Source organism: Oncorhynchus kisutch, linkage group LG4 (assembly GCF_002021735.2).
Source record: "Oncorhynchus kisutch isolate 150728-3 linkage group LG4, Okis_V2, whole genome shotgun sequence".
NCBI classification, from domain to species: Eukaryota; Metazoa; Chordata; class Actinopteri; order Salmoniformes; family Salmonidae; genus Oncorhynchus; species Oncorhynchus kisutch.
Window position 1 is genome coordinate 67,888,169 of NC_034177.2, and position 27,364 is coordinate 67,915,532.

Genomic DNA, 27,364 nt, shown 5'->3' on the forward strand with positions numbered 1-27,364 from the left:
CATTATGTTGTCCTCGCATGTAATCATATATTGAATACATTTTTCATCTTGGAAATCAAATTTTGATTTCTTAACCTCAAGTGTGTCTTCAGATGTGTCAATCTTTCTTTTTACAGCGGTGTGTAGTTTGATAGCAGGAGAGGTGTCTAAATTATGTCTGTGTTTTTATTCAGTTTTTGATTCATCCCGAAACACTATTACCAGTTCTCTGTAGGCTCTTTCTTATGCGTAACCTGAGTTACCTTCCTAACACCTCGTTTCTGTGTTCTCTTCTCCCTCAGTACTGGACATGGCACGTCATGTGCCCCTGTACCGGGCGCTGCTGGAGCTGCTGAGGGCCATCTCCACCTCCACGGCCCTGGTTCCCCTGCTGCTGCCCCTGTCAGGAGACCCCAGCCAGGAGGAAGAGGAGGAGGAGCGCTCCGAGGGACAGACGTCTGTGGGCATGCTGCTGGCCAAGATGAAAACTTGCGTGGACACCTACACCAACCGCCTCAGGTGGGGACTTAGACGGACAGAGTAAGAATATACAGAACAAGCGAATTAAGTCTCATTTCCCATTTAATCAATGTAAATTGATGGTTTCAGCTGTGCATGAGTTTCAACTGAACAAGGGGAGAGGGTTTGAGGTCCGTCTCCGTAGACAGTGAGTGATCAGAGCTAGTGCAATGTAGACCTGAGCTGTGGTTCTGTGACCACCCTTTGTAATCACAATCCCACAGTGTGCAGGAAGCCCATGTTATCCCGATTCCCTCCCATACGTCACCCCAACCAGCTAGTGATGGGAAGTTCAGCTTTTTTTACTGAATCAGATCTTTTCAACTCATTCAGTCAAAAGGACTAATATTTTTCTACATATTTTGTTCATTTGATTTGTCATGCCCATAGCACGCAGGAGGCAGGACCCCTTACCGGCGAACAATGAACTGAAAACTCAAGTCATGATTCTCATTTACCATAGGTGGCTTATTGGAGCTGTTATTCATGGGACTTATGAAAATGTGCTTCAAACAATGTACGTTTTGTGATTGCTAGGCATACAAACATAATGATTTATGTATACCTTTGAAATTAGTTCTGCTTGTGGCCGCAACGGGACTAGATTGTGAACAACTCTTGGCGGAATGACTTGACTGCCGTGAGGGAAATAAGCACCTATTGTTTACGGAAGGCAGCAACCCCCCAAACGATTCATTCACGGTTTCGAGTGTTGTTGAGCAGAGGCAGGCTGTCTGCTATGTTTTGGTTCTTTAAAGCTCTGTCCACCGATAACATTCAATAATCAATTAATTGCATTCATTCGATCAATTATTACTGTCTTTTTCTTCTCTATGCTGCCTGCGTGCACCTGATAGACGGTTGATGGTCGCAGCACTTCTCCAGAGTCTGTGAGTCAGAGGAGAGATTATTAATCCTGCTGAAGATTTCATTGAGGCCAGCAGGTCAAACAACCCCCCCCCCCCCCCCAAATAAAAGATGAATGACTCATGTCGGTAAATAGAGTAGTTTGCAAACTGCACATCACTACAGCCAGCCCAGTGCTGACTCTGGGCTTGACGCGACGACAGTAGCAGGGACACCTCAAGAGAAGCAAAGGCACTCTTTACCTCTCTCTACCAGGTCAGAACCCTACGTACATCCGCCCAGCCCACGGCATCATCAACATTCCATGGGAACCCAACCCCGTCAATATTTAAATGGTGTCTGGTTAGATATTGACAGGTATCAAACAGTTCCATCTCATGTACGATTCCCAGACTTGCATATTTTTCTCCCTCCCTCCTCCCTGTTGAATTTAAGGCTTCAGCCAGGTGAGTTATTTTTAGAAGGCACAGCCCATCCCTCTTAGATGCTCCACCAACAAACATGCTAGGACCCATGACATTGCTTTTGAAATGTACAGCGGAATAGCCCATCGGCCCTGGGAGACTGACAGACCTACCTGGTGGTCTGTACCCCTTCTGCTTATCAGCAACACAGTTAGGATTACAGTCTGAGGATGGTCCAGCGTTAAGTTGTTTCTCTACCAGTGAGGGGGGGGGGGGGGGAGGAAACTGCCCTGCTATCGACTCACAGGCCTTAGCGATAACTGGTTCATAAGCATCATATCTGCAGCCATCACATCAGGTTGGGCTCTGAGCGCTGGTGTCCAGACACACAGAGAGAGTCTAATGAAAGCAGGGCCTCGGGGCGGCTGGGCAGCCACGGCAGAATATTATCGGCATCTTATTCAATGGTCTCTCCCAATCTGTGCCCAGCCTGTGTAGCTGCCTGGCCGATGAGGACGGGTAGTGGCAGGGGTGGAGAGAGGAGTGGGGGGGGTTGGTGACAGAAGACCTTCGCTAACTGTCCTCGGTGGAGCAGAGGATTCTGGGGCGAGCGAGCAGAGGGAACTTGGCCGCCTTTCAACTTCACAAAAGGTCATGCAGAAAGTGGCTTTATCAGCGACCCCACCACCACCCCAGCAGGGGCATGGAATCCATTCTTCTCTCAGATCCCACAGCGTATAAGCACAAGGTTAAAGGACTGTCTATACATCCCTTGTGTATTTCAGCCTCCTCTGTGTTTTCCACTTAACACAGGAGTTTTGAAGCAGATACCTATTTTACCTGGGACGAAAGCAGGGAGGTTTTTTCAATGTGCAGTTTAGTTCCGATACAAACCTCCATAGAAATTGGTCTCTCTGCTTATCTAGTTGTGAGGACCAAGTTATTTATGCTGCAAGGCTTCACAAAGCTGGTTTAAATTATTCATAGTAGGTGGAAGGAGGAGAACAGTAGCCTTGCCCCTTCGTTCTGTCTGTCTGAACATTGGGTCCGATTTTTCTTCATCGTGATTTTGAGGCTTCACCCTCGTACGCACACCCCTTTAACAGAGCATGAAAAATGCAGTTTCACTCTGTGCGTGTAGGAGGCAGGGAATGGCAGAGCTCGGGAGCACAATGGGAATTGCTAGTGACATGCCTGGATGGTGCTGGGAATGGGATTATCAATTTTGCTCCAGGATTGTGGCTCACTGGGCTAAAATGCTCCTTTTCAGATGGACACAGGAGAAACTCTCCAACCAGAAAATGCCCGACGTGTAATTGTTGCACAGTAGAGCGATGAATATTTCTATTCCCATCAGTAATATAATCGCCCCAGATTTCCTTCCCCAAGACAACTAGCAATATATGTCAATGCAGAATTTTGAATATGAGGAATATGATTACTGAACTCTCTCCCTTTGTTCTGTTCTCCAGGTCAAAGAAAGACAAGGCGAAAGGTGTGGTGAAGCCTGATAGCTCAGACCCAGAACCTGAGGGGCTGACCCTGCTGGTGCCTGACATCCAGAGGACGGCCGAGATTGTCTATGCTGCCACCACCAGCCTACGGCAGGCCAACCAGGGTAAGCCACACACACACCTCACTCACTGTCTCTCTGGGCAAGGGCCAAACCTGCAGAGCAGAGGGGATATTAGTCTGAACACTCCTTGGATTTTTATGCACATTTATTGTAATACGTGACACAGTAAAATGTTAACCAGTGTCTTTTAAAGGCTGTCTGTTTCACTGAATTATTTCTGATTTCAGCAGGTCTCAACTGTCTTCATACTCTCTATTTTTTTCTCGCTACCGCACTCTTTTGTCCTGTGTGTTCTTGGGACAAGGCTGAGAAAATGGGTCTCTAATTTTAGCTACCACAAGTACAAATTTCCTGGGCTGTGTTTGACTAGAGCCCTTTAAGTCTGAATTTGGTCTTAATTAATGAAAAAATGGCCTGTTTTAGGCCTGATCATCCTGTATCCAACTCCCCATCGCCCCCCCAATTCTCTAAGACGGTGGTTCCCAACCTTTTTTTCAAGTAGCAGGGATACAATTCTTCGGCACACCTAAAATAAAATGTTTGTTTCTATGGCAGAGGCTGTGGTATAGCAAAGCTCAAAGATATAATAAATCAATGACTTTGACTAAGCTCTGACTTACCGGTGCTAATGTTTTTCACAGACCAAGTCAAATTATACAATGACTTTGCTCGTGATGCGCACCCCTCAGATGATAAATAATCTAACAGCCTGAGCGCACTGGACCTGAAACTACGATACAGATCGTAGCCACGTTCCATTTCATGTGTTATCTGACAGACGCTAGTGCTCCCAAATCAAAATGGTCACGTTTCTAAGTGAGTGTTAAAGAAATGAATTAAGAATAGGAGTAGTTTCGCGGTCCTCTTTAAGAGTTCCTCAAGGAACGTGGCACAAAGGTTGGGAACCACTGTCCTAAGTGACAGGTTAAAAGTTACTCCATGCCTCTCACATCTCTCTCTAAAAGGGTTTCTATTTAGTATCAAAGCCCTATGCATGTTCTTTTGTGGGTACCTGTTGTCCTACAGTCCCCATGCAGCGTATCTATCAGTGTCCCTACAGTGCAGGGAGACACAGAATCCTCCCCAGAGCCCGTAGCGCAGAAGGACAGGAGGAATGGGTAGTGGAGACCTGAGGCCTCGGCTTCTAAAACCTGCTGTCAGGGGACTCCTGCCAGCCTTTACTCACCGTTGCTAAAGAAAGCAACCCGTTTATGTGCCTATGATGGATTGACAGTACCCCCCCCCAACTGTGCGGCGCATATTATTATTAATTTGATTGCCTATCTCCCAGTGGCTCTCCTGTAATCAGCTGAATCAATGGCGCTGTAAGTGAGCATTGTGGGGGTGAGATGCCCAGTTGCCGATCAATGCTGCTGTCACTTTACCTAAATAAGTCCATATGATAACGGCCACTGGATTCATGTACCACAAGGGAATGGGCGGTATAGGGGAAGGCTGGACTGATGTGTAAATGCTTAATGAGTCATTTAGTCTTTCAAAAAATGCCCATAGACGGGTTAACGAGGAGGCGGACATTGGTCAGCGCTCTGTTCCTACAGCCTAGTATTGGCTGGTGAGACTGGGAAACGGTCTATCGAAGTATCGATATCCAACACTAACGTGCCAATAGAACAAAGTAAATGACGGTATCGACAGCCCTCTTTTTTTTTTTATGTCCCTCTGGCATCCTAAGTTTGGTTGTAATAGGCCAGTTAAATGCACCAGTAATTTAATGGGGGGTCACAACTGTCCAGGTAGCGGTATCTAAAGCAGAAAGTGAGAGTGGGGCTGGGGTGCTATAAATATGCTATATGCAGACAGTTAATTATGTTGATGCGTTAACTGCTCTCTGGCCCATCGCTCCACTTTGTTTTATCGGTGAGAAAATTGGTGGGCGTTTCCATTATCATTTGTCTTGGACATGGTTAAGCTGTTGATGAGACTCTAGACTTTGAAGAAACTGGTGGAAATTCCATGTTAGTATTTCCAAATGATGGCAGATTCATTCATCAATATGAAGTTGGAAATGGGTGGGGCGAATAAGGGGGTGTGACAAACCCTGCTGTTACCTGCGATATTCGGAGATAATCTTGTTGAAGCGAAGAAGAATATGGCTTGAATTTGTGTTTTTGATATGAATCTATTATTTGTCGGAGTGGGTGAGGTAGTAATATCAAGGAAGTGGTGACCTCGGCAGTACCTTATCACAGTGTGGTTTGTTTGTTTGTCAGTAGATTCATGTAAAGATTGTAGTTCTGGGCCAATGATGTATATCATCCCTGGATTGCTGATGCTATGTAATTGTCCAGTGAGGCTTTGAAGCCACCGGTCGGCCATATTGGCACTCCCCTCCATAGGAATTAATAAAAGTCTACATTGTTTAAATTAAGTGTTTCATTGACTAAATTACATATAAGTATTTTTGTTGTTGTATAGGGAACAGTGATATAGGAATTTTCAAGAAATAATTGTATTAGTCACATGCACCGAATACAACATTACATAATATAATTTACAAGTATGCATTAATTAAGGTGTCTGCAATAATAGAATTAACATGGCAAAACAAATGTAGACATTAATATCTTCTAGAAGTGGTGGACATTAAACCTTGTCGGTCATCTAGTGTGTGTACATATAGATCATCGGTCTGGGCCAGCAGCCTGCTGAGATGAGGGTGTTTGTGCCAAATAGCGGTAAGCCTGGCTCTCAAACAGGGATAATGTTGAACCTGCCATGGTAACACTTTCATTTTTTATTTCTCCCTCCATCAGAGAGGAAGTTGGCTGAGTCCTCGAAGAAGGCAACAACCAGACCCAAACCCATGTCAATCCTACGCTCACTCGAGGAGAAGTACGTGGCCATCATGAAGAAGCTCCAGTTTGGTGAGTGCTTTAAGTTTGTGTGGTGCCGGGTGTGGTTTGGTAGATATGTTGGAAACGTGTTTTGTTTCTCTTAAGACAGGAGAATGCTTAGACATACTATTGGCAGGGCCTGTCTCTTCTCTCCTTGCCTGTCTGTTGATTGGTTCCTCCTCAATGCACATAGTGCCCAGAGCACAGCAGCAGCACAGCCCCCCCTCCTACCCTTCTCTGAAATGATACATAACGTAATCCTGCCGCCTGTCTGCTGGGAGGAAGGGCTTTTCTGTCTGTCGCTTCTCATCCTGCCACGCCATGATTGATTACGGGACTTCTGTTGTGCCACAATTGATTTTTGCGAGTGGCAGACGTCGAAAGTAAATGCAAGTGACATGAATGTAAACAGGTTTGCTCTGGTCCCAGTACAAAAGAGCGACGGAGACACCAAGGCAACAAGGCAGGAACCCCGGTGTGCAATATGATTAACATGCAAATATCACTGGCCACGTTGCGTCTGTGAGCATTGCAAAATAAATGTACACATACATGTTATTAGATCGTTTCTCCCACACCACTCGTGTGAACGAGCGTCTGCGTAGCTAAGCCCTCGAATAGATCTTGGTTCTATTTGAGGCGCTGCATGTGCACGCTCCACGTGGATGCTTGGAAGACAGATGAGGCGAGATTTAATTAAAGATAACTAACTAAAAACCTTAACTAGGTTTCCCTTTTTATCTGTGGATTAATTGTTGGAGTAGAGAAACATACGATTTTGTACGACTCCAGGTCGAAATACTGCCAAGAAGCAGCTAAAGAACAGGACCATATGCAGATAAAATAACAACAAATGTTCATGTCCCAGGACAAACTAGCTGGCAACAACTAGCAAGCTAAATGTCCGTGAATGTTTCTTGTATGTTTCGACCTTTAATATAGTGTGTTCACAGTTGGTTTTGTTATTTTAACCTGTGTATCATGATTGCGTCTGGTGTGGATGGACAAAATCAACATGCACGTGTGTGGCCGGTGTCGTCAGTATGGAAGGACAAGAGATGGGGCCATGTCATAACTGAATAGAGACTTATTGCCAGATTTGCTGGGAGGATGTTTGTGTCATGCCTTGTTCTTTAGTGTGGGATGAATCATTTGAAAGTGTTTAAACCTTCTCCAGCATTCCCAGTAGGTATTGACATTAATAACCGTGTGATATCTTTCCCTGGCAGACACCTTTGAGATGGTCACGGAGGACGATGACGGGAAGCTGGTGTTCAAGGTGAACTACCACTACATGTCTCAGGTGAAGAACGCCAGCGATGCCAACAGCGCTGGCCGCGCCCGCCGCCTGGCACAGGAGGCTGTCACGCTCTCCACCTCGCTACCCCTCTCCTCCTCCTCCAGCGTCTTTGTTCGCTGCGACGAAGAGCGGCTGGACATCATGAAGGTACAGATATTCATCTATGGATCCACTATGATTTTTTTTTATGTTCAGTCCACCCATCTAATTCCCTCATGACAATGTTATACATGCAGTAGCCAACCCACATTTTATGATTCACATTTTAGGTATTCATCGATGTAAGTGATATCATTTCAATGCTATTCAATGTATATTGTGCAATGAAAAGTATTGGCTCCCTTTCAGAATCTCCATTTTAGCATATTTTTTGACACCATGTGATCAGATTTTCAACCTAAACCTAACATTAGATAAAGGGAATATGAGTGTACAAATACCACAAATTTATTGAATAAACAAAGTTTTGCAACACCCAATGCCCCTGTGTGAAAAAGTAGTTGCCCTCTCACTCAATAACTGGTTGTGCCTCCTTTAGTTGCAATGACTGCAGCCAAACACTTCCTGTAGGTGTTGATCAGTCTCTCACATCGCGGAGGAAGAATTTTGGCCCACTCTTGCATGCAGAACTGCTTTAACTCAGCAGCATGTGGGTTTTCAAGCATGAATTGCTCATTTCAGGTCCTGCCACATCTCAATCGGTTTTAGGACTGGACTTTGACTAGGCCATTTCAAAACTTAACATTTGTTGCTTTTCAGCCACTCTGGTGTAGATTTGCTTGTGTGTTTTGGATCATTGTCTTGCTGCATGATCCACCTGCAAGCACCTGGAAGGTCGTCAAGACTCCTGGAAGAATGTTCTGTGGACAGATGAGTCAGAAGTAGAATTTTTGGGATTTGGAAGACATGCGTCCTGTTACGTCTGGTGAAACCCAAACACTGTATTCCACAGTAAGAACCTTCTACCAATGGTCAAGCATGGTGGTGGTAGTGGGATGTTTTGGAGATGCTTTGCTGCCTCAGTACCTGGGCAACTTGCCATTATAGAAGGAACCACGAATTGTGCTCTGTATCAGAATTATACAGGAGAATGTCAGGCCATCTGTCTGTGAGCTGAAGCTGAAGTGCAGCTGGGTCATGCAGCAAGACAATGATCCAAAACATATAAGCAAGTCTACATCAGAATGGCTGAAAAGCAACAAATTTGAAGTTTTGGAATGGCCTATTCGAAGTCCAGATGTAAACCTGATTTGAGGTGTTGTGGCTGGACCTGAAACGAGCAGTTCATGTTCGAAAAACCAAGAATGTCGCTGAGTTAAAGCAGTTCTGCATGGAAGAGTTGACAAAAATTCCTCCACAGCGATGTGAGACAGATCAACAACTACAGGAAGTATTTGGTTACAGCCAGCCAAAGGTGGCACAACCAGTTATTGAGGGCAATTACTTTTTCACACAGGGGCATTGGGTGTTGCAAAACATTGCCTTTTAAATAAATTAAAGAATGATGACATTTTTGTTATTTGTTCACTCAGGTTGCCTTTATCTAATAATAGAATAGGTTTTGGTTGAAGATCTGATAACATTCATTGTCAAAAATCGAGAATCTGAAAGCGGGCAAGTACTTTTTCACGGCACTTTATGTGAAAGTGCTTTACTAGAGACCCAATCTGTCTGATACAGAGATGGCCTCAGGGAATGGCCAGATGACGATTTGAATGCTTTCCAATTGAGATGCTTGTTAAAGTGAACAGGGTGTTACAGTACTGTTCCAGTCAAATGGATGCTGCTTGGGGCATTAAACCTGCATGACTTGGGGAAACGGGCTTGGTATCTTGGGACTCTGCATATGGTGTTGATAGCCTATGCTTTCGCATTCCAGTGGTCATTCAGCAACGGCTGTCACAGAAAGTCTTACTCATTTTCCAATGACATTTAATAAATGGCCTTGACCCATTTTCTGATTTAATGGCAGTCTCATTCTTTAATGTCAAAACCCTCATCTGTTAAGGTTCTGCAAAGAACACTACAAACTATTTCCTTAGTAGCACAATGAGAAAAGGCCACAAGTTGACAGACTGGTGGATGTCTAGGGACTCAACTGGCATATTGCCCCCTCATTTCAGGTTTCCCCTGTCCTATCGCTATAGACACTTCATTATCATTCTTTCACCAGGTGCGATTGCATCATGCTATCTTAATAGACATTAATAGCTACTCCCTCCAGATTTCCCCTTCTCTGGGAAGTGCACTAAAATGTTGGGTCTGAATGTTCACATGAAAATATACGCACCGCCGGAGTGCTGCTCGGCATGACAACCCTTGATATTGCTACTCGTGGCTGACGCTGCTAAGACAGGGGTCAGGCACTCTCAAACACACATGCTCCCTCATACGTACATACACACACTACCTACCTACAGCTCGTCCACATCCTCTTAACCGTTACTTGTCTTCTTGTCTTTCTACCTACCTCCCCTGCACCAGTGATTTTTGTTTTGTTTTTTGTTGTTCTTGTTGCTTTTCTAAATGCACGCTGCCTGCTTCTCTCGGCCTCTACCCCTCTCCTCCTCCATCAGCTTGCCGCTCTCTGCAACACTCAGCCTGGCAGCGTCGCCAGCTCTACCCCCTCCTCCCCTCCCCATTCACCTCTTCATCTCAAAACAGCCACTGGGAAAGCTAGCCTGCCTGACATTGCACTCAAAGACACCTTGTTTGTTGTTGCAAAAACACAGGCCTCTCTTCAGGATCCCTACTTCCTCCCTGGTCTAGATACCATGTCTCTCTGAGCCTGGCCCCCATAGAAACTCTGAATCCTGGGGGTTTTGTTTTTAAAAGGTAGAGCCAAATGCACTTGAAACAAGGTCTCGGTGCAGTGGGTTTCAGATCAGATTAGCCCTCCGCTGTCAGGGCCTCCTGCGAGCAGCTAATGTGGAAAATCACAGCCCCCCATTCGGGCACGCCATCCTTGAGCCTGAATACCGGTGACTCTGTAATAACCCGCTGCTCTGCCGAAGGTCCCCTCTCATCAGCGCGTTTGAGCAGAGAACAGAGCAAGGGGAGGAGGAGCGGGCTTCCTCCTCACATAGGTTTTCCCCTGCATCGATCAGACAGAGCCTCTGATTCAGACGAAGGCTCTTTAGTTCCCGTTCACTGAAAGCACAAGGGTATTCCTGCAGAATTACCAAGATCCCTTTACTATTTCTTATTTGATCATATTGATGATCTTCCCAAGGTTGTGTATAAGGGTAGAGAATTGCGAGGGACCTCAGGATACAATATCATGACACTTGGGTGCCGATACGATATGTTTTGCGATTCTCACAATTCTATATGTATTGCAATTCAATATTGTTATTTGATGTTCCAAACATATTGCTCACTATGTCCGCTGCAGAGAGATGAGAGAGCATAAGAAAAAGGAATTTAGTCAGTCAGGGAAATAAGTGCTTAAAACATGTTGGCTCACTATTTAAAAAGATGGAGAACAAGCTGGTTTTGGTGTAGATAAGGCCGACTAGGGCTAGCTAACGCTTCCCTACAGTATAATTATTTTTTTTAAATTGGATTTCTATAATGGCCATGAGCTATTCGTCAGGAAAAATACTATCCTTTTGTTACCTCTAGTGGTAATGGGTGTGTGGTTGAAGAAAAACGTTATAGTCGTGAATTGTCATTAATAGTGCTGTTGCGGTCACAAACTTTTGTCAGCCGGTGATTGTCAAGCAAATACACTACCGTTCAAAAGTTTGGGGTCATGTAGAAATGTCCTTGTTTTGAAAGAAAAGCAAATGTTTTGGTCCATTTTAAAATAACATCAAATTGATCAGAAATACAGTTATAGACATTATTAATGTTGTAAATGACTATTGTAGCTGGAAACGGCAGATAAAAAATAAATAATAATAAATAAATGAATTATCTACGTAGGCATACAGAGGCACATTATCAGCAACCATCACTCCTGTGTTCCAATGGCACGCTGTGTTAGCTAATCCAAGTTTATCATTTTAAAAGACTAATTGATCACTAGAAAACCCCTTTGCAATTTTGTTAGCACAGTTGAAAACTGTTCAGATTAAAGAAGAAATGAAACTGGCCTTTTTTTAGACTAGTTGAGTATCTGGAGCATCAGCGGTTTCAATTACAGGCTCAAAATGGCCAGAAACAAAGAACTTTCTTCTGAAACTCATCAGTCTATTCTTGTTCTGAGAAATTAAAGCTGTTCCATGTGAGAGATTGTACATCTCGTACAACGCTGTGTACTGCTCCCTTAACAGAACTTTAAATAGCTTCATTAAATAGTACCCGCAAAACACCAGGCTCAACGTCAACAGTGAAGAGGCAACTCCGGGATGCTAGCCTTCTAGGCAGAGTTCCTCTGTCCAGTGTCTGTGTTCTTTTGCCCATCTTAATCTTTTCTTTTTATTGACCAGTCTGAGATATGGCTTTTTCTCTACAACTCTGCCTAGAAGGCCAGTATCTCGGAGTTGCCTCTTCACTGTTGACGTTGAGACTGGTGTTTTGCGGGTACTATTTAATGAAGCTGCCAATTGAGCTCTTGAAACTTTTTTACGCAATATGTCTGACGCAACAGATAAGAACGTTTAGCTTAAAATGTTGATAAACTATTAGGCTATTTCTTCACGTAAGCGCCACAATGTGCACATGCTAGCACCATTATCAAAATTTACCGCAAATGCAATTATCCATGTAATGCTTTTATTATTAAGGTGCATTTTTATGGTGAAAATGAACTTCCCAAACTTTAAACTCACGCGCTGCTTATGTATGCTAGTTACGCTCTACACCCCATGGGCCTATGGGCTAGGCTACATGAGGTGTGCGACTATGATTTAGAAAAAGTCGCAAAAAACAAGGCAGTTTCTTATGCTGGGCATCATTCACAAGTGATAATCTAATATTGTGACCCATCAGACTATTCTTTATTTAATCTTGCCTTTATATATACAAAATAATATATGTGTGAAATTTGTTTTGATTTAGAAACCGGGGCAACGGCAAAAAATACATTTAAAAAATTACACTTACAGTTGAAGTCGGGAGTTTACATACACTTAGGTTGGAGTCATTAAAACTCGTTTTTCAACCACTCCACAAATTTCTTGTTAACAAACTATAGTTTTGGCAAGTCTGTTAGGACATCTACTTTGTGCATGACACAAGTCATTTTTCCAACAATTGTTTACAGACAGATTATTTCACTTATAATTAACTGAATCTCAATTCCAATGGGTCAGAATTTCCAAATGCCTGAAGGTACCATGTTCATCTGTACAAACAATAGTACGCAAGTATAAACACCATGGGACCACGTAGCCGTCATACCTCTCAGGAAGGAGATGCGTTCTGTCTCCTAGAGATGAATATACTTTGGTGCGAAAAGTGCAACTCAATCCCAGAACAACAGCAAAGGACCTTGTGAAGATGCTGGAGGAAACGGGTACACAAGTATCGATATCCACAGTAAAACGAGTCCTATATCTAAACAACCTGAAAGGCCTCTCAACAAGGAAGACGCCACTGTTCCAAAACTGCTATTAAAAAAAGCCAGACTACAGTTTGCAACTGCACATGGGGACAAAGATCGAACTATTTGGAGAAATGTCCTCTTGTCTGATGAAACAAAAATAGAACTGTTTGGCCATAATGACCATCGTTATGTTTGGACGAAAAAAGGGGGATGCTTGCAAGCCGAAGAACACCATCCCAACCGTGACACACGGGGGTGGCATGTTGTGGGGATGCTTTGCTGCAGGAGGGACTGGTGCACTTCACAAAATAGATGGCATCATGAGGATGGAAAATTATGTGGATATATTGAAGCAACATCTCAAGACGTCAGTCAGGAAGTTAAAGCTTGGTCCCAAATGGGTCTTCCAAATGGACAATGACCCCAAGCATACTTCCAAAGTTGTGGCAAAATGGCTGAAGGACAACAAAGTCAAGGTATTGGAGAGGCCATCACAAAGCCCTGACCTCAATCCTATAGAAAATTTGTGGGCAGAACTAAAAAAACGTGTGCGAGCAAGGAGGCCTACAAACCTGACTCAGTTACACCAGCTCTGTCAGGAGGAATGGGACAAAATTCACCCAACTTATTGATGGAAGCTTGTGGAAGGCTACCCAAAACGTTTGACCCAAGTTAAACAATTTAAAGGCAATGCTACCAAATACTAATTGAGTATATGTAAACTTCTGACCCACTGGGAATGTGATGAAAGAAATAAAAGCTGAAATAAATCTCTCTCTACTATTATTCTGACATTTCACATTCTTAAAATGAAGTGGTGATCCCAACTGACCTAAGACAGGGAATTTTTACTAGGATTAAATGTCAGGAATTGTGAAAAACTGAGTTTAAATGTAGTTGGCTAAGGTGTATGTAAACTTCTGACTTCAACTGTAAATAGCGAATGGCAGACTCTTGTCGTCTATGGTTTATTTTCCAATCTGCCAGGTTAGGCTATACTCCTGTTGTAAAGAGCAGCAATGTGCTTAATATAAAGGAAATGTATCAATGAATATAGTTCGCCGAGCCTATAGAATGCTTATGGGTCCTCCTCTTTTTAATAGAGGGCATCTGTTTTCTCACGCAATTGCATAGCCTATAGAAATGTTGTGCAACATGAGCTCATGGGCTCTCATTAAGTGTTTGGTTAGATATTCGATTACATTTGGTGTGATTTAGAGGGGCAATACAGTGCTGAGTACCAGGCAGTTAGCAAATTTGGTAGGCTACTAATGACCTGCATCAGAGCTTGGAGAAGATTAATTACCGTGGCTAAACTGTCATGTGGAATTGACTGCCTTCATGACTCGTGACTGCCGGTGTGGCGTTAATACGGTCACAACAGCCCTGGTCATTAATTAACCCCTTGTGGTCCGTGTGCTGCAGGTTCTCATCACGGGCCCGGCGGACACACCATATGCTAACGGCTGCTTTGAGTTTGACGTGTACTTCCCCCAGGACTACCCCAATTCCCCGCCCCTGGTCAACCTAGAGACCACTGGTGGACACAGCGTGCGCTTTAACCCAAACCTCTACAATGACGGAAAGGTGGGTCCCATATACTTACTCGGGGTTAAGGGGTTGGTGAGGAGTTGGGTCAACTGCCTAGCTTTTAATCAAAAGGGTAAATATTGGGTCTGTGGTACATTTTAGTGTAACATTTTCCAATCCCTTCATATTTTGGCTTTCCACAAAAAAATATGTTGAATTTGAATCTATATCATCACCAGTCTGCCCAGAGTGATCCCTCTGTGGTACCATCAACCTGTTAACTCTCATAGCTTGGAGTGGAGGGGAGAGAGGAGGCTTGACTTGAGTAGCCTTTCCTCAAGACTAGTTTATTTCTGGTGTCTCTCTCTTCCCCTGGTGAAAAGCAGTAAAGGTGCTGGAGCCTGCCACATCTGCTCCTCCTCATTAGGAAGGCTTTGACGGGGAACATCTATTTTCATAATGGAAGGAGACAGCTGCTATAAGAATTACTGTGGGCTTTCTACAGCAGAGATACCACTGGTGGGGAGGCCAGGGAAAATGGCCTCAGCTCTCCCTCTGCTCAACAATGGATGGAGGGAGGGAGGGAAGGAAAGAGGGATGGCTGGGTAGGAGGGCCTGTGGATGTTTACCTGACACTGATCATTCTGTTAACTTTAGTTGTTGATCTGTTCTGTCTTCTCCAGGTGTGTTTAAGTATCCTCAACACCTGGCACGGGAGACCGGAGGAAAAATGGAACCCTCAGACTTCTAGCTTTTTACAGGTGAGACAGAAATCCGCTGGACTATACCGCCACCACCCTTTCATGGGTCAGTTATTTATTTATTTTTGCTGTGAAAATCAGCGCCAATCTCATACGTTATTTGGGATGGTTGATCATCAGCCTGTCTCTATTTGACAACAGGGGGTGTGTCAATAGGTAGCTGTTTTGACAGATGAAGGATCCTCAGTACTATAGGATCCTCAGTACTATAAACCCGTTAATATGGTTTATGTTGTGTGTTGAAAGATTTGGACACTATAATCGCCTAACTTGGAATGCAGTGGCTGTACAGTAGCATGCTATACATGACACCAGAGCTCAAGGTCTCTGCTTCACAAGCACAGTGTTGGTTTAGACCCCTCAAACTCAACTCTGGACCTCAAAGCCAGTTCCACTGCGTTTTTTCATTTCCCCCCTCTAATCAGGGACTGATTTGGACCTTGGACACCAGGCGGGTGCAATTAATTATCAGGTAGAGCAGAACCATCAGGCTCTGGATCTCATAGAGTAAGAATTTAATAACCCTGGTTTAGACTGACAGCGGTTCTGAACTTGAGCAACGCACAAGACAAGAAGTTGCCCCTATCCCTCCCACTAATTGGGCAACTTTTGCAAATGTTTTGTTGTCTGAGTGAGGGCAACGCTGTTAATGAAGAGAATTCAAGGTAATTTGAAAGATGAGACATTGAGGATTATAATAAATATTGCTTTGATGTCATACAAGCAAGCCAAACACTTGAGTCCAAATGTGCACTTCAAATTTCCATATCATAAAGCTCGTATGTAATATAGTGTCGGTGTTTATGATCACAATGCTTGAAGATTTACAAGATGACATGCTGTCGGTCATAGCCTGGGTTTTTCTGAACAGAATGAGCCTATGTTTGTCGTATGGTGAAGAAATTTGGCGGAGAACACTCATCTGAATGCACTCATGACTGTTCTATGCATACAAAAATTGTAACACTAAGATTGTATTTTATAACTTATACTGAACAAAAATATAAACGCAACATGTAAAGTGTTGGGCCCATGTTTTCATGAGCTGAAATGTTCCATACGCACAAAGATTGTTGCTCAAATTTTGTGCACAAATTTGTTTACATCCCTGTTGGTGAGCATTTCTCCTTTGCCAAGATAATCCATCCACCTGACAGGTGTGGCATATCAAGAAGCTGATTAAACAGCACGCTCATCACACATTTGTGCCCTGTGCTGGGGACAATAAAAGGCCACCCTAAAATGTGCTGTTTTTTCACACAACACAATGCCACAGATGTCTCAAGTTTTGAGGGACTATGCATTTGGCATGCTGACTGCAGGAATGTCCACCAGAGCTGTTGCCAGAGGATTAAATGTAAATTTCAATACCATAACATCGTTTTCGAAAATGTGTCAGTATGTCCAACCGCAGACCATGTGTAACCACGCCAGCCAAGGACCTCCACATCCGGCTTCTTCACCGACGGGATCGTCTGAGACCAACCACACAGACAGCTGTGGGTTTGCACAGCCAAAGAATTTCTGTACAAACTGTTGAACTCGACTCAGGAAAAATCATCTGCTTCCTCGCCGTCCTCACCAGGGTCTTGACCTGACTGCAGTTCGGCGTCGTAACCTACTTCAGTGGGCAAATGCTCACCTTCGATGGCCACTGGCACGCTGGAGAAGTGTGCTTTTCCCGTTTTCAACTGTACCGGGGCAGATGGCAGACAGCGTGTATGGCGTCATGAGGGGCAAGAAGTTTGCTGATGTCAAATTTGTGCCATTCGTCCGCTGCCATCACCTCGTGTTTCAGCATAATACATAGCCCCATGTCGCAAGGATCTGAACACAATTCCTGGAAGCTGAAAATCTCCCAGTTTTTCCATGGCCTGCATACTCACCAGACATGTCAACCATTGATCATGTTTGGGATGCTCTGGATCGAAGTGTACGACAGCGTGTTCCAGTTCTCGCCAGTATTGTTTATGCATTTTTGAAATGCGGAAACAACAGGAATTGTGATTGCAGGGATGTGTTACAAACAAAACAACTACAACTCTGCTTGCTGTAGTTCCTCAACAGCACAGCTAGGAGAGATCATAGAATAGTACCTTATGGTTGAAGAGTCATAAAAGTACATTGAAATGACGTAGGAACTGTGCACACTTTGGGGAGGTGTGTGGCCAATTGGAGACACCCGTTATACCTCTCACTCAAACCCTTGTCATTTTTTGCACCTACCCCAAATTTCCCATTAATATTCTGAAGTTACTGAATGTGTCCAGAGTTTATTTTTATTTTTTTTCTCTCTCTCTCTAGTTAAACAACAAATGCTGCAAAAAGTACAGTAAATTTAAAATGCACATAAAATCAACAGTGTAATGTTTGGATTCAGTCTTGTCAGATTATATTTAGTTTCACCTTTTATTATAATAATTTTCCCATTTTCAAAAGGTTCCCTTTTCATTTCTACCATGGTTCTGCATATGCTTTTCATTTTTCTATCCCTATCCAAATAGGCAATCCCCTCTTGACACCCACCACTTTGAGATGGGCTGTTTAGGGGTATTAACACCAGCGTTTGTCATTGACAGCCAGTCTCAACTTTGTTTGTTGTACTGGTAGAGGCCTTGATGCAAATCTCAAATAGCTCCCTATTTAATGCACTACTTTTGACCTGAGTAGTGCACTATATATGAAATGGAGTCACATGCTAGTCTTAAGTAGTATACTATACTGTATATTAACTATGGTATCGGTCAAGCCATATCCCTGGTGTCTGAAGGCATTGTGGCCAGAAGTTTGTCCTTGCGAGTCCATCCATCAAACATGTCATCCACTGTGCATTACGGGAGAGTCATTTTTCTGTATGTATTGATTCAGGAACAAGTCAAAGAGTCCTTGGAAATGGCTCCCTTTTTTTTTATTCTCTCATTTGCAGGATTGGTGAGTTCGAAATCGAGATAGAGACGTCTCCATTGATTATCATTGTAGTTAGTGTCTGCCAGATCGATAATGGAATTAGGAGGCTGAATGGGGGAGTGGTGGAATCGAGTCAAAATCAGCCGACATCTAGATCCGATGAGCAGGTTGTGGAGGGCACAGGTGGGAGAGTTCAGAGAGTCAAAAGGAAAAGGTCGCCAGGGTCAGAGTTGGTAGACGTTGGCCCTTGGCACTCACCCAGTATCTGTCTTCATCCTCACTAATGGTTGAGGTAAGGATTGAGGTAATCATCATCTATTGTTAGGCTGACGTCTACTTGACCGTCAAGGCCAAATGGTTGGAGCACCTTTTGTGTTGTCCAGCTTGGGCTGGCAGACGGGGAGTCAGCCGCCCAGACAGAGTGGCTCTGTGGGTAATATATACTGGGCAGAGTGATGGAGAGTGCCGTTTACCCAGTCTCCTTGAGACGACCCGGAGCATTAATTGAATCGTTACAAAGATATATTGAAGGATTTCTTTTTTTTACAGAGTGAAAAATGATGCTTTTGTCTTGACGTTCTCTTAAATACCTTTCAAACATTTTCCCGTCAACTTTAGTATCCCGCCAAGTCTTTTCCTCCTTTTCTTTATATCTGAATTGCATTGTCTCCCGCCACACACCACCTGCCAACCCCTCTTTTACGCTTCTGCTACTCTGTTCATCATATATGCATAGTCACATTAACCATGTCTACATGTTCATACTACCTCAATCAGCCCGACTAACCGGTGCCTGTATATAGCCTCGCTACTGTTATTTTTCACTGTCTTTTTACTGTTGTTTTTATTTCTTTACTTACCTATTGTTCACCTAATACCTTTTTTGCACTGTTGGTTAGAGCCTGTAAGTAAGCATTTCACTGTAAGATCTACCTGTTGTATTTGGCGCACGTGACAAACTTTTATTTGGGTTTCTTTAAGCTGTTCTAAATGTGCTCTTTCGTCAGAACACTCAATTCAGAGGAGCTAGACAACTACACAGTGAACAATCACTTCAAACTGAAGCTGGAAAGACGGCAAACTAGCTGCATTTCATTTGATTTGAAAGGTGTTTCCGGTAATCAAAGCTTAAGCTGTGTTGATTGTGGTGAAGTTCTGCCTATGGCTTAGTATGAAATCTAGCCTTAATGCGGAGGTGGCATTGGCACGCACTACACTCCATACATTTTGATGGTTGCAAAGCAGCACCCATTACTACTATCCCCCTGGCAGTTTTTAACTTTACAAGGCATGTCTCTTCACCCAGTTCTTCGCATAGCCCACCAAATGCATTGTTTTCTTTTGTTTTCTTAACCACAAGTGGATAGATCCATAAAGAATTACTGTGGGAATAAATCAAATAAAATGCTATTTGTCACATGCTTCGCAGACAGCAAGTGAAGACTAACCGTGAAATGTTGGGTCATTTTCCAACAATGCAGAGTTAAAAATGAGCTGAATGGTAATAGTGACACAATAAATAAATACACAGTGAATAACGAGTAAAAAATAGCATGGCTATATACAGTGCCTTCAGGAAGTATTCATATTAGAGGTCGACCGATTAATCAGCATAGCCGATTTAATTAGGGCCATTTTCATAACATTCGGTAATTGGCATTTTTGGCCGCCTATTACATTGCAATCCACGAGGAAATTGCATGGCAGGCTTAACCACCTTATACGCGAGTGCAGCGTCAAAAGGACCTAGTAGGTTGCAAGGAGCCATGGTAAGTTGCTAGCTAGCATTTACATTTATCTTATAAAAAACAATCAATCTTCACATCATCAGTACACATGGTTGATGATATTACTAGGTTAACTAGCTGGTCCTGCACTGCATATAATCAACGTGGTGCCTGTTAATTTATCATCGAATCACAGCCTGCTTCAACTTTGCCTAACAGGTGATGATTTAACAAAAGCGAACTGCCAAAAAAAAGCACAATCTTTGCAGAAATGTACTTAACCATAAACATCAATGCCTTTCTTAAAATCAATTCACAGAAGTATATTTTTTTTAAACCTGCTTATTTCGTTAAGAGATTCGTGCTAGCAGGCAATATTAACTAGGGAAATTGTCACTTCTCTTGCGTTCAGTGCAAGCAGAGTCAGGGTATATGCGACACTTTGGGCCGCCTGGCTCGTTGTGAACTAATTTACCATCATTTTACATAATTATGACATAACATTGAAGGTTGTGCAATGTAACAGAAATATTTTGACATAGGGTTGCCACCCGTTAGATAAAATAAGTTTTGTTTTTAGAAATGATAGTTTCCGGATTTGACCATATTAATGACCTAAGGCTCGTATTTCTGTGTGTTATTATTTTATAATTAAGTCTATGATTTGATAGAGCAGTCTGACTGAGCAGTGGTAGGCAGCAGCAGGCTCGTAAGCATTCATTCAAACGGCACTTGACTGCGTTTGCCAGCAGCTCTTAGCAATGCTTGAAGTACAGCGCTGTTTATAACTTCAAGCCCATCAACTCACGAGATTAGGCTGGCAATACTAAAGTGCCTATAAGAACAGCCAATAGTCAAAGGTCTATGAAATACAAATGGTATAGAGGGAAATCGTCAACGCGTCACTATTCCTATAGTAACTACATTCTTAAACTTTTGAACTGGTAATATTGAACCACCAGCTTTCATATGTTCTGAGCAAGGAACTTAAACGTTAGCTTTTTTGTATTTAAACCGAATTGTACATGTTTCATTATTTATTTGAGACTAAATAGATATTTATGTATTATATTAAGTTGAAATATAAGTGTTAATTCAGTATTGTTGTAATTGTCATTATTATAAATATGCATATTCAAATCGTCAGATTAATCAGTATCGGCTTTTTTTGGTCCTCCAATCGGTATCGGCATTGAAAAATCATAATCTGTTGACCTCTAATTCATACCCCTTGACTTATTCAACATTTTGTTGTTACAGCCTGAATTCAATATGGGGGTGGAAGCTGTTCAGGGTCCTGTTGGTTCCAGACTTGGTGCATTGGTACCGCTTGCTGAATGAGGCATCATGTTGTTACTAACTAAAACTCCCAGTCATCCAATTGTTATAATACATTTGAAGCAATATCCTACCAGCACTGTGGTCAATTTCAGACAAGTGTGGGGACTCGTCTTGATAAATCAATGAATGTCAGATTTTTTTTCTTTTAAACTGAGTCTCCATTTGGATATTGGTTAGAATACAATTAGGCTGTGGAAATATTAGCTGAGGTGAGTGCTGCTCATGATCATCTTGTGTAGTTGGCACATTGATTAATGCTGATCAGAACATTGTGTCAGCATGTTATGTAGCTTAACAAATGGATGATTTTGTTCTTCAGTCGCTTAGTAGCGTAGGCCTACAGTCTTAATTAATCAATGTGATTTCCTTCTGTATATTTGTTTTTCTGGCTGGGCAAATAAGTAGAGGTGGTATAGCTCATCTATACATTTTTCTATCCGGTGTAGTTCTATTATTTTTGCTTGATCGTGTGTAGGCAACTCCAAAAGCCCGCAGAGGTTGTGAAATATGAACACGACACTCACATGCTTTTGAAAATATACATTGCTATTATTTTATCGGTATCATGATGAAGATACTCTCAATGTAAGACCCTACGCCTGCTCCCTAACAAAGCAGAGTGGGGATAGGAAAGCGATCAAACATGAATCAAAAAGTAATGGTCTTGCCTTGGGCTCAGTTTCAAAAATATTGCTTTTATGACAACGGTTCCACAGGTTGCCGTGTCGCAAGTTGTGTGGGGAAAATATTATTTGTATTTGTTATTTCTTAGCCAGCTATAAAATATGTTGTCGGTTTATTTCCCCAAATATTCTAGGCCTATTGATTTCATGTGCGTGGTGCAGACATGTCGCCTGTAGGCTGCACAGACCAGTAACACAATTCAACTCAAAATATTCCATTCTATTCATTTGAAAATGCATTTTATTATTTTATCTTATGTTTCTTAGGACCTGCCTATTACAAATTAATAATTGATGCCTTTGTGATGCTCTACAGTCAATGGATTGAATAAAATAGACGTCCAGACACATCAGCCCATATCTAGTCCCACTCCAAAACGTGCTGTTGTGCACGGGAAATATAGAAAGCTCATCCCGGCAAGGATCTGGTAAAAAGACTGAATGAATTGGGTTCTAAAAAACATTTCCTGATTTATTTTACAGGCAACATACCGTGAAGGCTGTCTGTAAAGTGACCTCCATGCTTTTTTGCTGTGATGCTCATTGTAGACTCTGCAATGTTTTCACCTCTCCCACTGCTTCTGTCTCCTCTTTATCTTGTATCTCTTGCTCCCCCTTCGGCTCTCCCCACACCCTCTTCAGTAACCTCCCAACAAGTTCTGGCTATATGTGTATTTCCTAATGATCAAATACATTAATCTCTCTTTCTCGCTCTCTTTGTCTCTCTCTTTTGTCGTTTTCTTTCTCTCTCAATTTCAATTATTTCTCTCGCTCTGTCCCTCTCTCTCCTCCAGGTGCTGGTATCAGTGCAGTCGCTGATCCTGGTGTCGGAGCCCTACTTCAACGAGCCGGGTTACGAGCGTTCACGCGGAACCCCCAGCGGCACACAGAGCTCCCGCGAGTATGACGGAAACATCCGGCAGGCCTCCGTCAAGTGGGCCATGCTTGAGCAGATGCGCAATGCCTCGCCTTGCTTCAAAGAGGTGAGCCCCCCCCCCCCCCGCCCTGCTATCAGGCTATCCTGCAGTACCTCACCCTTTCAAACATAGTTAGGTTACCCTGCATGCTCTTTGAAAGGGGTAAGAGTATTACATAACCCGAAGCCTTCCTCCTGTTACTGTTAACCCTCACCTTTCCTGACATCTCAACCAGACCCACGTCAGTGTATAATAATGCCTCAATTCTATTGTAGTAGCGTTCTCTGTCATGGATTACCATAACACTCAGCATGCTCCTTTATTACAGTAGCTACCAGCCTCTGCTTAATAAAAACGGTCTGATACAGGCCCAAAGTCCTTCACTGTCCTTTATTACAACAGTGGCAGATAATAAATTCAATGTTGATTAATTCCAAGGTAGATAATATCGGCCCCGTATTTGATTTCCTCCTGTCCTTGACACCGGCTGCGCAGGCTGATAGCGCAGTAGATGCAGTCAGTCACCAACTCGGCCTAGAGAGGTGGAGAGGATGGGGGAGGGGAAGATGAAGAGAGGGTAGAGGGAAAGAAAGTGAAGCAGAGGGAGATTGGGAGGTGGTAGAAGATGTGTTTCTAATGATTTCCTCCAGGCAGGGGAGGCTTGTGTCAGCACCACATACGTGGCCCCTGTGTTGGTGTTGCTGTCTGATGGAGGGAACTTAAGGCGCCACAGCCAGATACACGGCTCTAGTTAGGCTTTTAACATGTGCTGTGTCTAATCACTCACACTGCGAGCAGATAGAACTCAGCACCTGACATTCCACTCACTCTCTTGTTTCTCTTCTCTCTGTCACATTGTATCTCATTGGAGCTTCATGACACAGCAAGAAATAACTTCTTATTAATGGCATTGTCATTGGCTTTGCTCTGTCGTTTGCCCCTGTGTGCATGTGCACACACAGCCAACATCGATTTAAAATATTGGATTCTGGGAATGTGGACCTGGATGAGAACACAGAATGAAATTAAGATCCCAGGTGCTTGCTTGCTCTGCCAAGCATCTTGGCTTTGCCAAAACAATAATGTATTTTCCGGTCGCTCTCTACCTGCAATCAGAAGAGAGGACAGGACGTCTGTCTGTGGGCCTCAACCTGAGCCTCTGGACCAATGTTTTCCTTTAGCCAGACATTATTTACCAGGCCGTCAGACATGGTGATTAGCCCTGTGAGCAGACCAGACTGGGGAGACAGAGTAGGGATGTGGACCTTTGGAGAGCACTGCCATGTCCTCTATCTCTCATTTTGTATAGCGAGACAGGGAGGAAGGCCAGTTGACACTAAAACTGCTGGGCTTTGAAGGACCCCCCCTTCAAGCTAATGAGCAGTCATTTTGCCTGCAACATTCTAATAGTGTAATTTCAAATATGCTATTGCAAAAATTATAATTTGGTTGTGTTAATGAAGATTTAAGGTAACATTAGAATACTCACCTTCCGAGTGGTGCCGAGGTGCTTGCTGTGCCACTAGAGATCCTGGTTAGAGTCCAGGCACTGTCACGCCCGGGAGTCCCATGGGGCGGCGCACAATTGTCCCAGCGTTGTCCCGTTTAGTGGAGGGTTTTGCCGGCGATGATGTTCTTCTCCCATCGCGCACTAGCGACTCCTGTGGCGGGCCGGGAGCAATGCACATGGACACGGTCGCCAGGTGCACGGTGTTTCCGGGTTAAGCGGCATTGTGTCAAGAAGCAGTGCGGCTTGGCTGGGTTGTGTTTCGGAAGACGCACGGCTCTCGACCTTCGGCCTCTCCCGAGTTCGTACGCAGTCCCGTGACATGTTTTCTCCAAAAAAAGTATGAATGACGCTTCCAGCTCATCAACAGACAGATCCCAGGCAGTGTCTCCTTACTCTGTGTGTGCCTTAGCCACTGTATAGTCCCTGAAAGCTGTAGTATGTCCATACAGAGCATTCAGAAAGTATTTAGGCCCCTTCACTTTTTCCACATTTTGTTCGTTAAAGCCTTATTCTGAAATTGAATAAATAGTTTTTTTCCTTATCAATCTACACACAATGAGCAAAAACAGTATTCAGACCCATTACTCAGCACTTTGTTAAAGCACCTTTGGCAGTGATTGCTGCCATTCTTCTCTGCAGATCGTCTCAATCTCTGTCAGGCTGGATGGGAGCATTGCTGCATTGTCTTGTCTGTGTGCTTAGGGTCGTTGTTTTGTTGGAAGGTGAACCTTCACCCTAGTCTGAAGTCCTGAGCGCTCTGGAGCATGTTTTCGTCAAGGATCTCGCTATACTTTGCTCCATTCATCTTTTCCTCGATCCTGACTATTCTCCCAGTCCCTGCCGCTGAAAAACGTCCCCACAGCATGATGCTGCCACCGTGCTTCACCATAGGGATGGTGCCAGGTTTCCTCCAGACGTGACGCTTGGCATTCATGCCAAAGACTTCAATCTTGGTTTCGTCAGACCAGAGAATCTTGTTTCTCATGACCTGAGAGTCCTTTAGACATGGCCTGGTGCCTTTTGGCAAACTCCACGCGGGCTGTCGTACCTTTTACTGAAGAGTGGCTTCTGTCTTGCCACTCTACTGTAAAAACCTGATTGGTGGAATGCTGCAGTAATGGTTGTCATTCTGGAAGGTTCTCCCATCTCCACAGAGGAACTCTGGAGCTCTGTCTGTGACCATCGGGTTTTTGGTCCCCACTCTGGCCAAGGCCCTTGCCCCCCGATTGCTCAGTTTGGCTGGGTGGCCAGCTCTAGGAAGAGTCTTGGTGGTTCCAAACTTCTTCCATTTAAGAATGATGGAGGCCTCTGTGTTCTTGGGGACATGCACTGTCAACTGTGGGACCTCATACAGTGTATAGACAGGCGTTTGCCTTTCCAAATCATGTCCAATCAATTGAATTCACCACAAGTGGATTCCAGTCAAGTTGTAGAAACATCTCAAGAATGATCCATGCAAACCGGATGTACCGGAGCGCAATTTCGAGTGTCCTTTCAAAGTTTTTTTTATTTTTAATACATTTGCAAAGATGTCAGCATACCTGTTCTCGCTTTGTCATTATGGGATATTGTGTGTAGATTGAGGAAAGAAATCTAATCACTTTTAGAATAAGGTTGTAACGTAATAAAATGTGGAAAAGTGAATGTCTGAATAATTTCTGAATGCACTGGAAACAACGAAAGCTGGTGAGTGCATTGCTGATGTTGTTTGCTTGAGAAGTAAGGGCTGCTCTCTGACATTTTGTGTTGATAATTGGCATGACGCATTGTCATCGGCTTGTTCTATCTAAACGGTGTCATCCCATCCTCTCTCCTGTCTCACGTTTCATTTGGTGGTGGCGTGGGCACCTGTAGAGTGCGCACAATTCTGGCTTTTTTGCACTTGGGCCAAGGAGGTGTAGATTAATCAGGCTGAGGCTCAGAATCAGAAGAATAATCAGAGATGTCATGAATCATTTCTTCCCCGCCATCTGTTGTTTTCATTCAGATCTTGCAGTAACGCTAACACAGCATGTGCTTCCATTCGTCTTGGTCTTCTTGCCATTGTAAATTACTCACACTCTCACTATCTACTCTAAGTAGGCCAGAGTAGACTGATAAAACTGCTTGGATTTGGTGGACTGATAAAGGGTACATAATTTTGAGATTTCAATTTGAATATACCAATTCAATAGAATGGCCTGTCCTGTTCTTCATTCACAATTGGTGATTAAATAATTATGCATCGCTCGCTTCCCCTCGTTCATCAACTCACCCTTTCTCCCCCTTCATATTTTACTTCATTTATTTCATCTGTTCTATGTGTGAAATTAGTTTAGGTTCAGTTTCGAGGCAATTATCAGGGTGATTTAACAACTGAGCACAGCACATTCCACTGTCAGGAAAAGGCGCGGAACAGGCCCTACTATCTGGAAAAGGAGGGTCAACGGGGGACATCATTAAAAAAAATGGGTTATAACTCCAGTTCGGTTTGTCATATTGAGATTCTAACAACGGCATTGTGTTATATAAACTTATTTAGGAAAAGTCAAGGACGGAGCGGGGCATGACTTTAAAAATGTCAGTGTGATATTTTTATTCATGAGCAGTCAAAATGACTGCTTTAACGGTTCTAGTGTTAAGTGATAATGCCTGAGAAGCCGGTGTTCGTCTTGGAGCGTCAAACCGTGCTAATATATCCTCCAAACACCGGCTTCGAGAGCATTGACTTTTATGCAATGTGTTACCAACATGTTCAAATAATGATTGACCTTTTTTCATAAAACATTTTATTTTGATCAATTTATTAATAATATTTCCTCCTTCCACTGAACAGTCCCGATACAAATCTAGGGTTGCTACCCAAGCTGGCTGTTCCTTCACTCTGTCAGTTAGGTTGCCAGAGACGCGACCCAGTCGAAGTATTTTTGTTCCATATCTATGGACTCGACTTAAATGCTGACCAGACCGGACACTTCGCGTGCGCCTAGCGTCGCAAAATAAATTTAGAAATACATT

General features: G+C 43.4%; 1 protein-coding gene across 17 annotated transcripts in view; it reads left to right on the forward strand.

Annotated features, from left to right (window-relative positions):
• birc6 (baculoviral IAP repeat containing 6) overlaps positions 1–27,364 on the forward strand; it is a 147,304-nt gene that overhangs the window by 109,065 nt on the left and 10,875 nt on the right. For 13 of the 17 annotated variants that reach the window (XM_020481699.2, XM_020481712.2, XM_020481706.2 and 10 more), the window contains 7 exons: positions 282–519; positions 3,242–3,387; positions 6,120–6,230; positions 7,430–7,647; positions 14,417–14,578; positions 15,205–15,282; positions 22,735–22,923. In XM_020481699.2, the coding sequence (XP_020337288.1) occupies positions 282–519; positions 3,242–3,387; positions 6,120–6,230; positions 7,430–7,647; positions 14,417–14,578; positions 15,205–15,282; positions 22,735–22,923 (1,142 nt within the window). The remainder of the gene's footprint in view (positions 1–281; positions 520–3,241; positions 3,388–6,119; positions 6,231–7,429; positions 7,648–14,416; positions 14,579–15,204; positions 15,283–22,734; positions 22,924–27,364) is intronic. The other 4 variants (XM_020481707.2, XM_020481714.2, XM_020481715.2 and 1 more) reach the window with 1 other exon arrangement.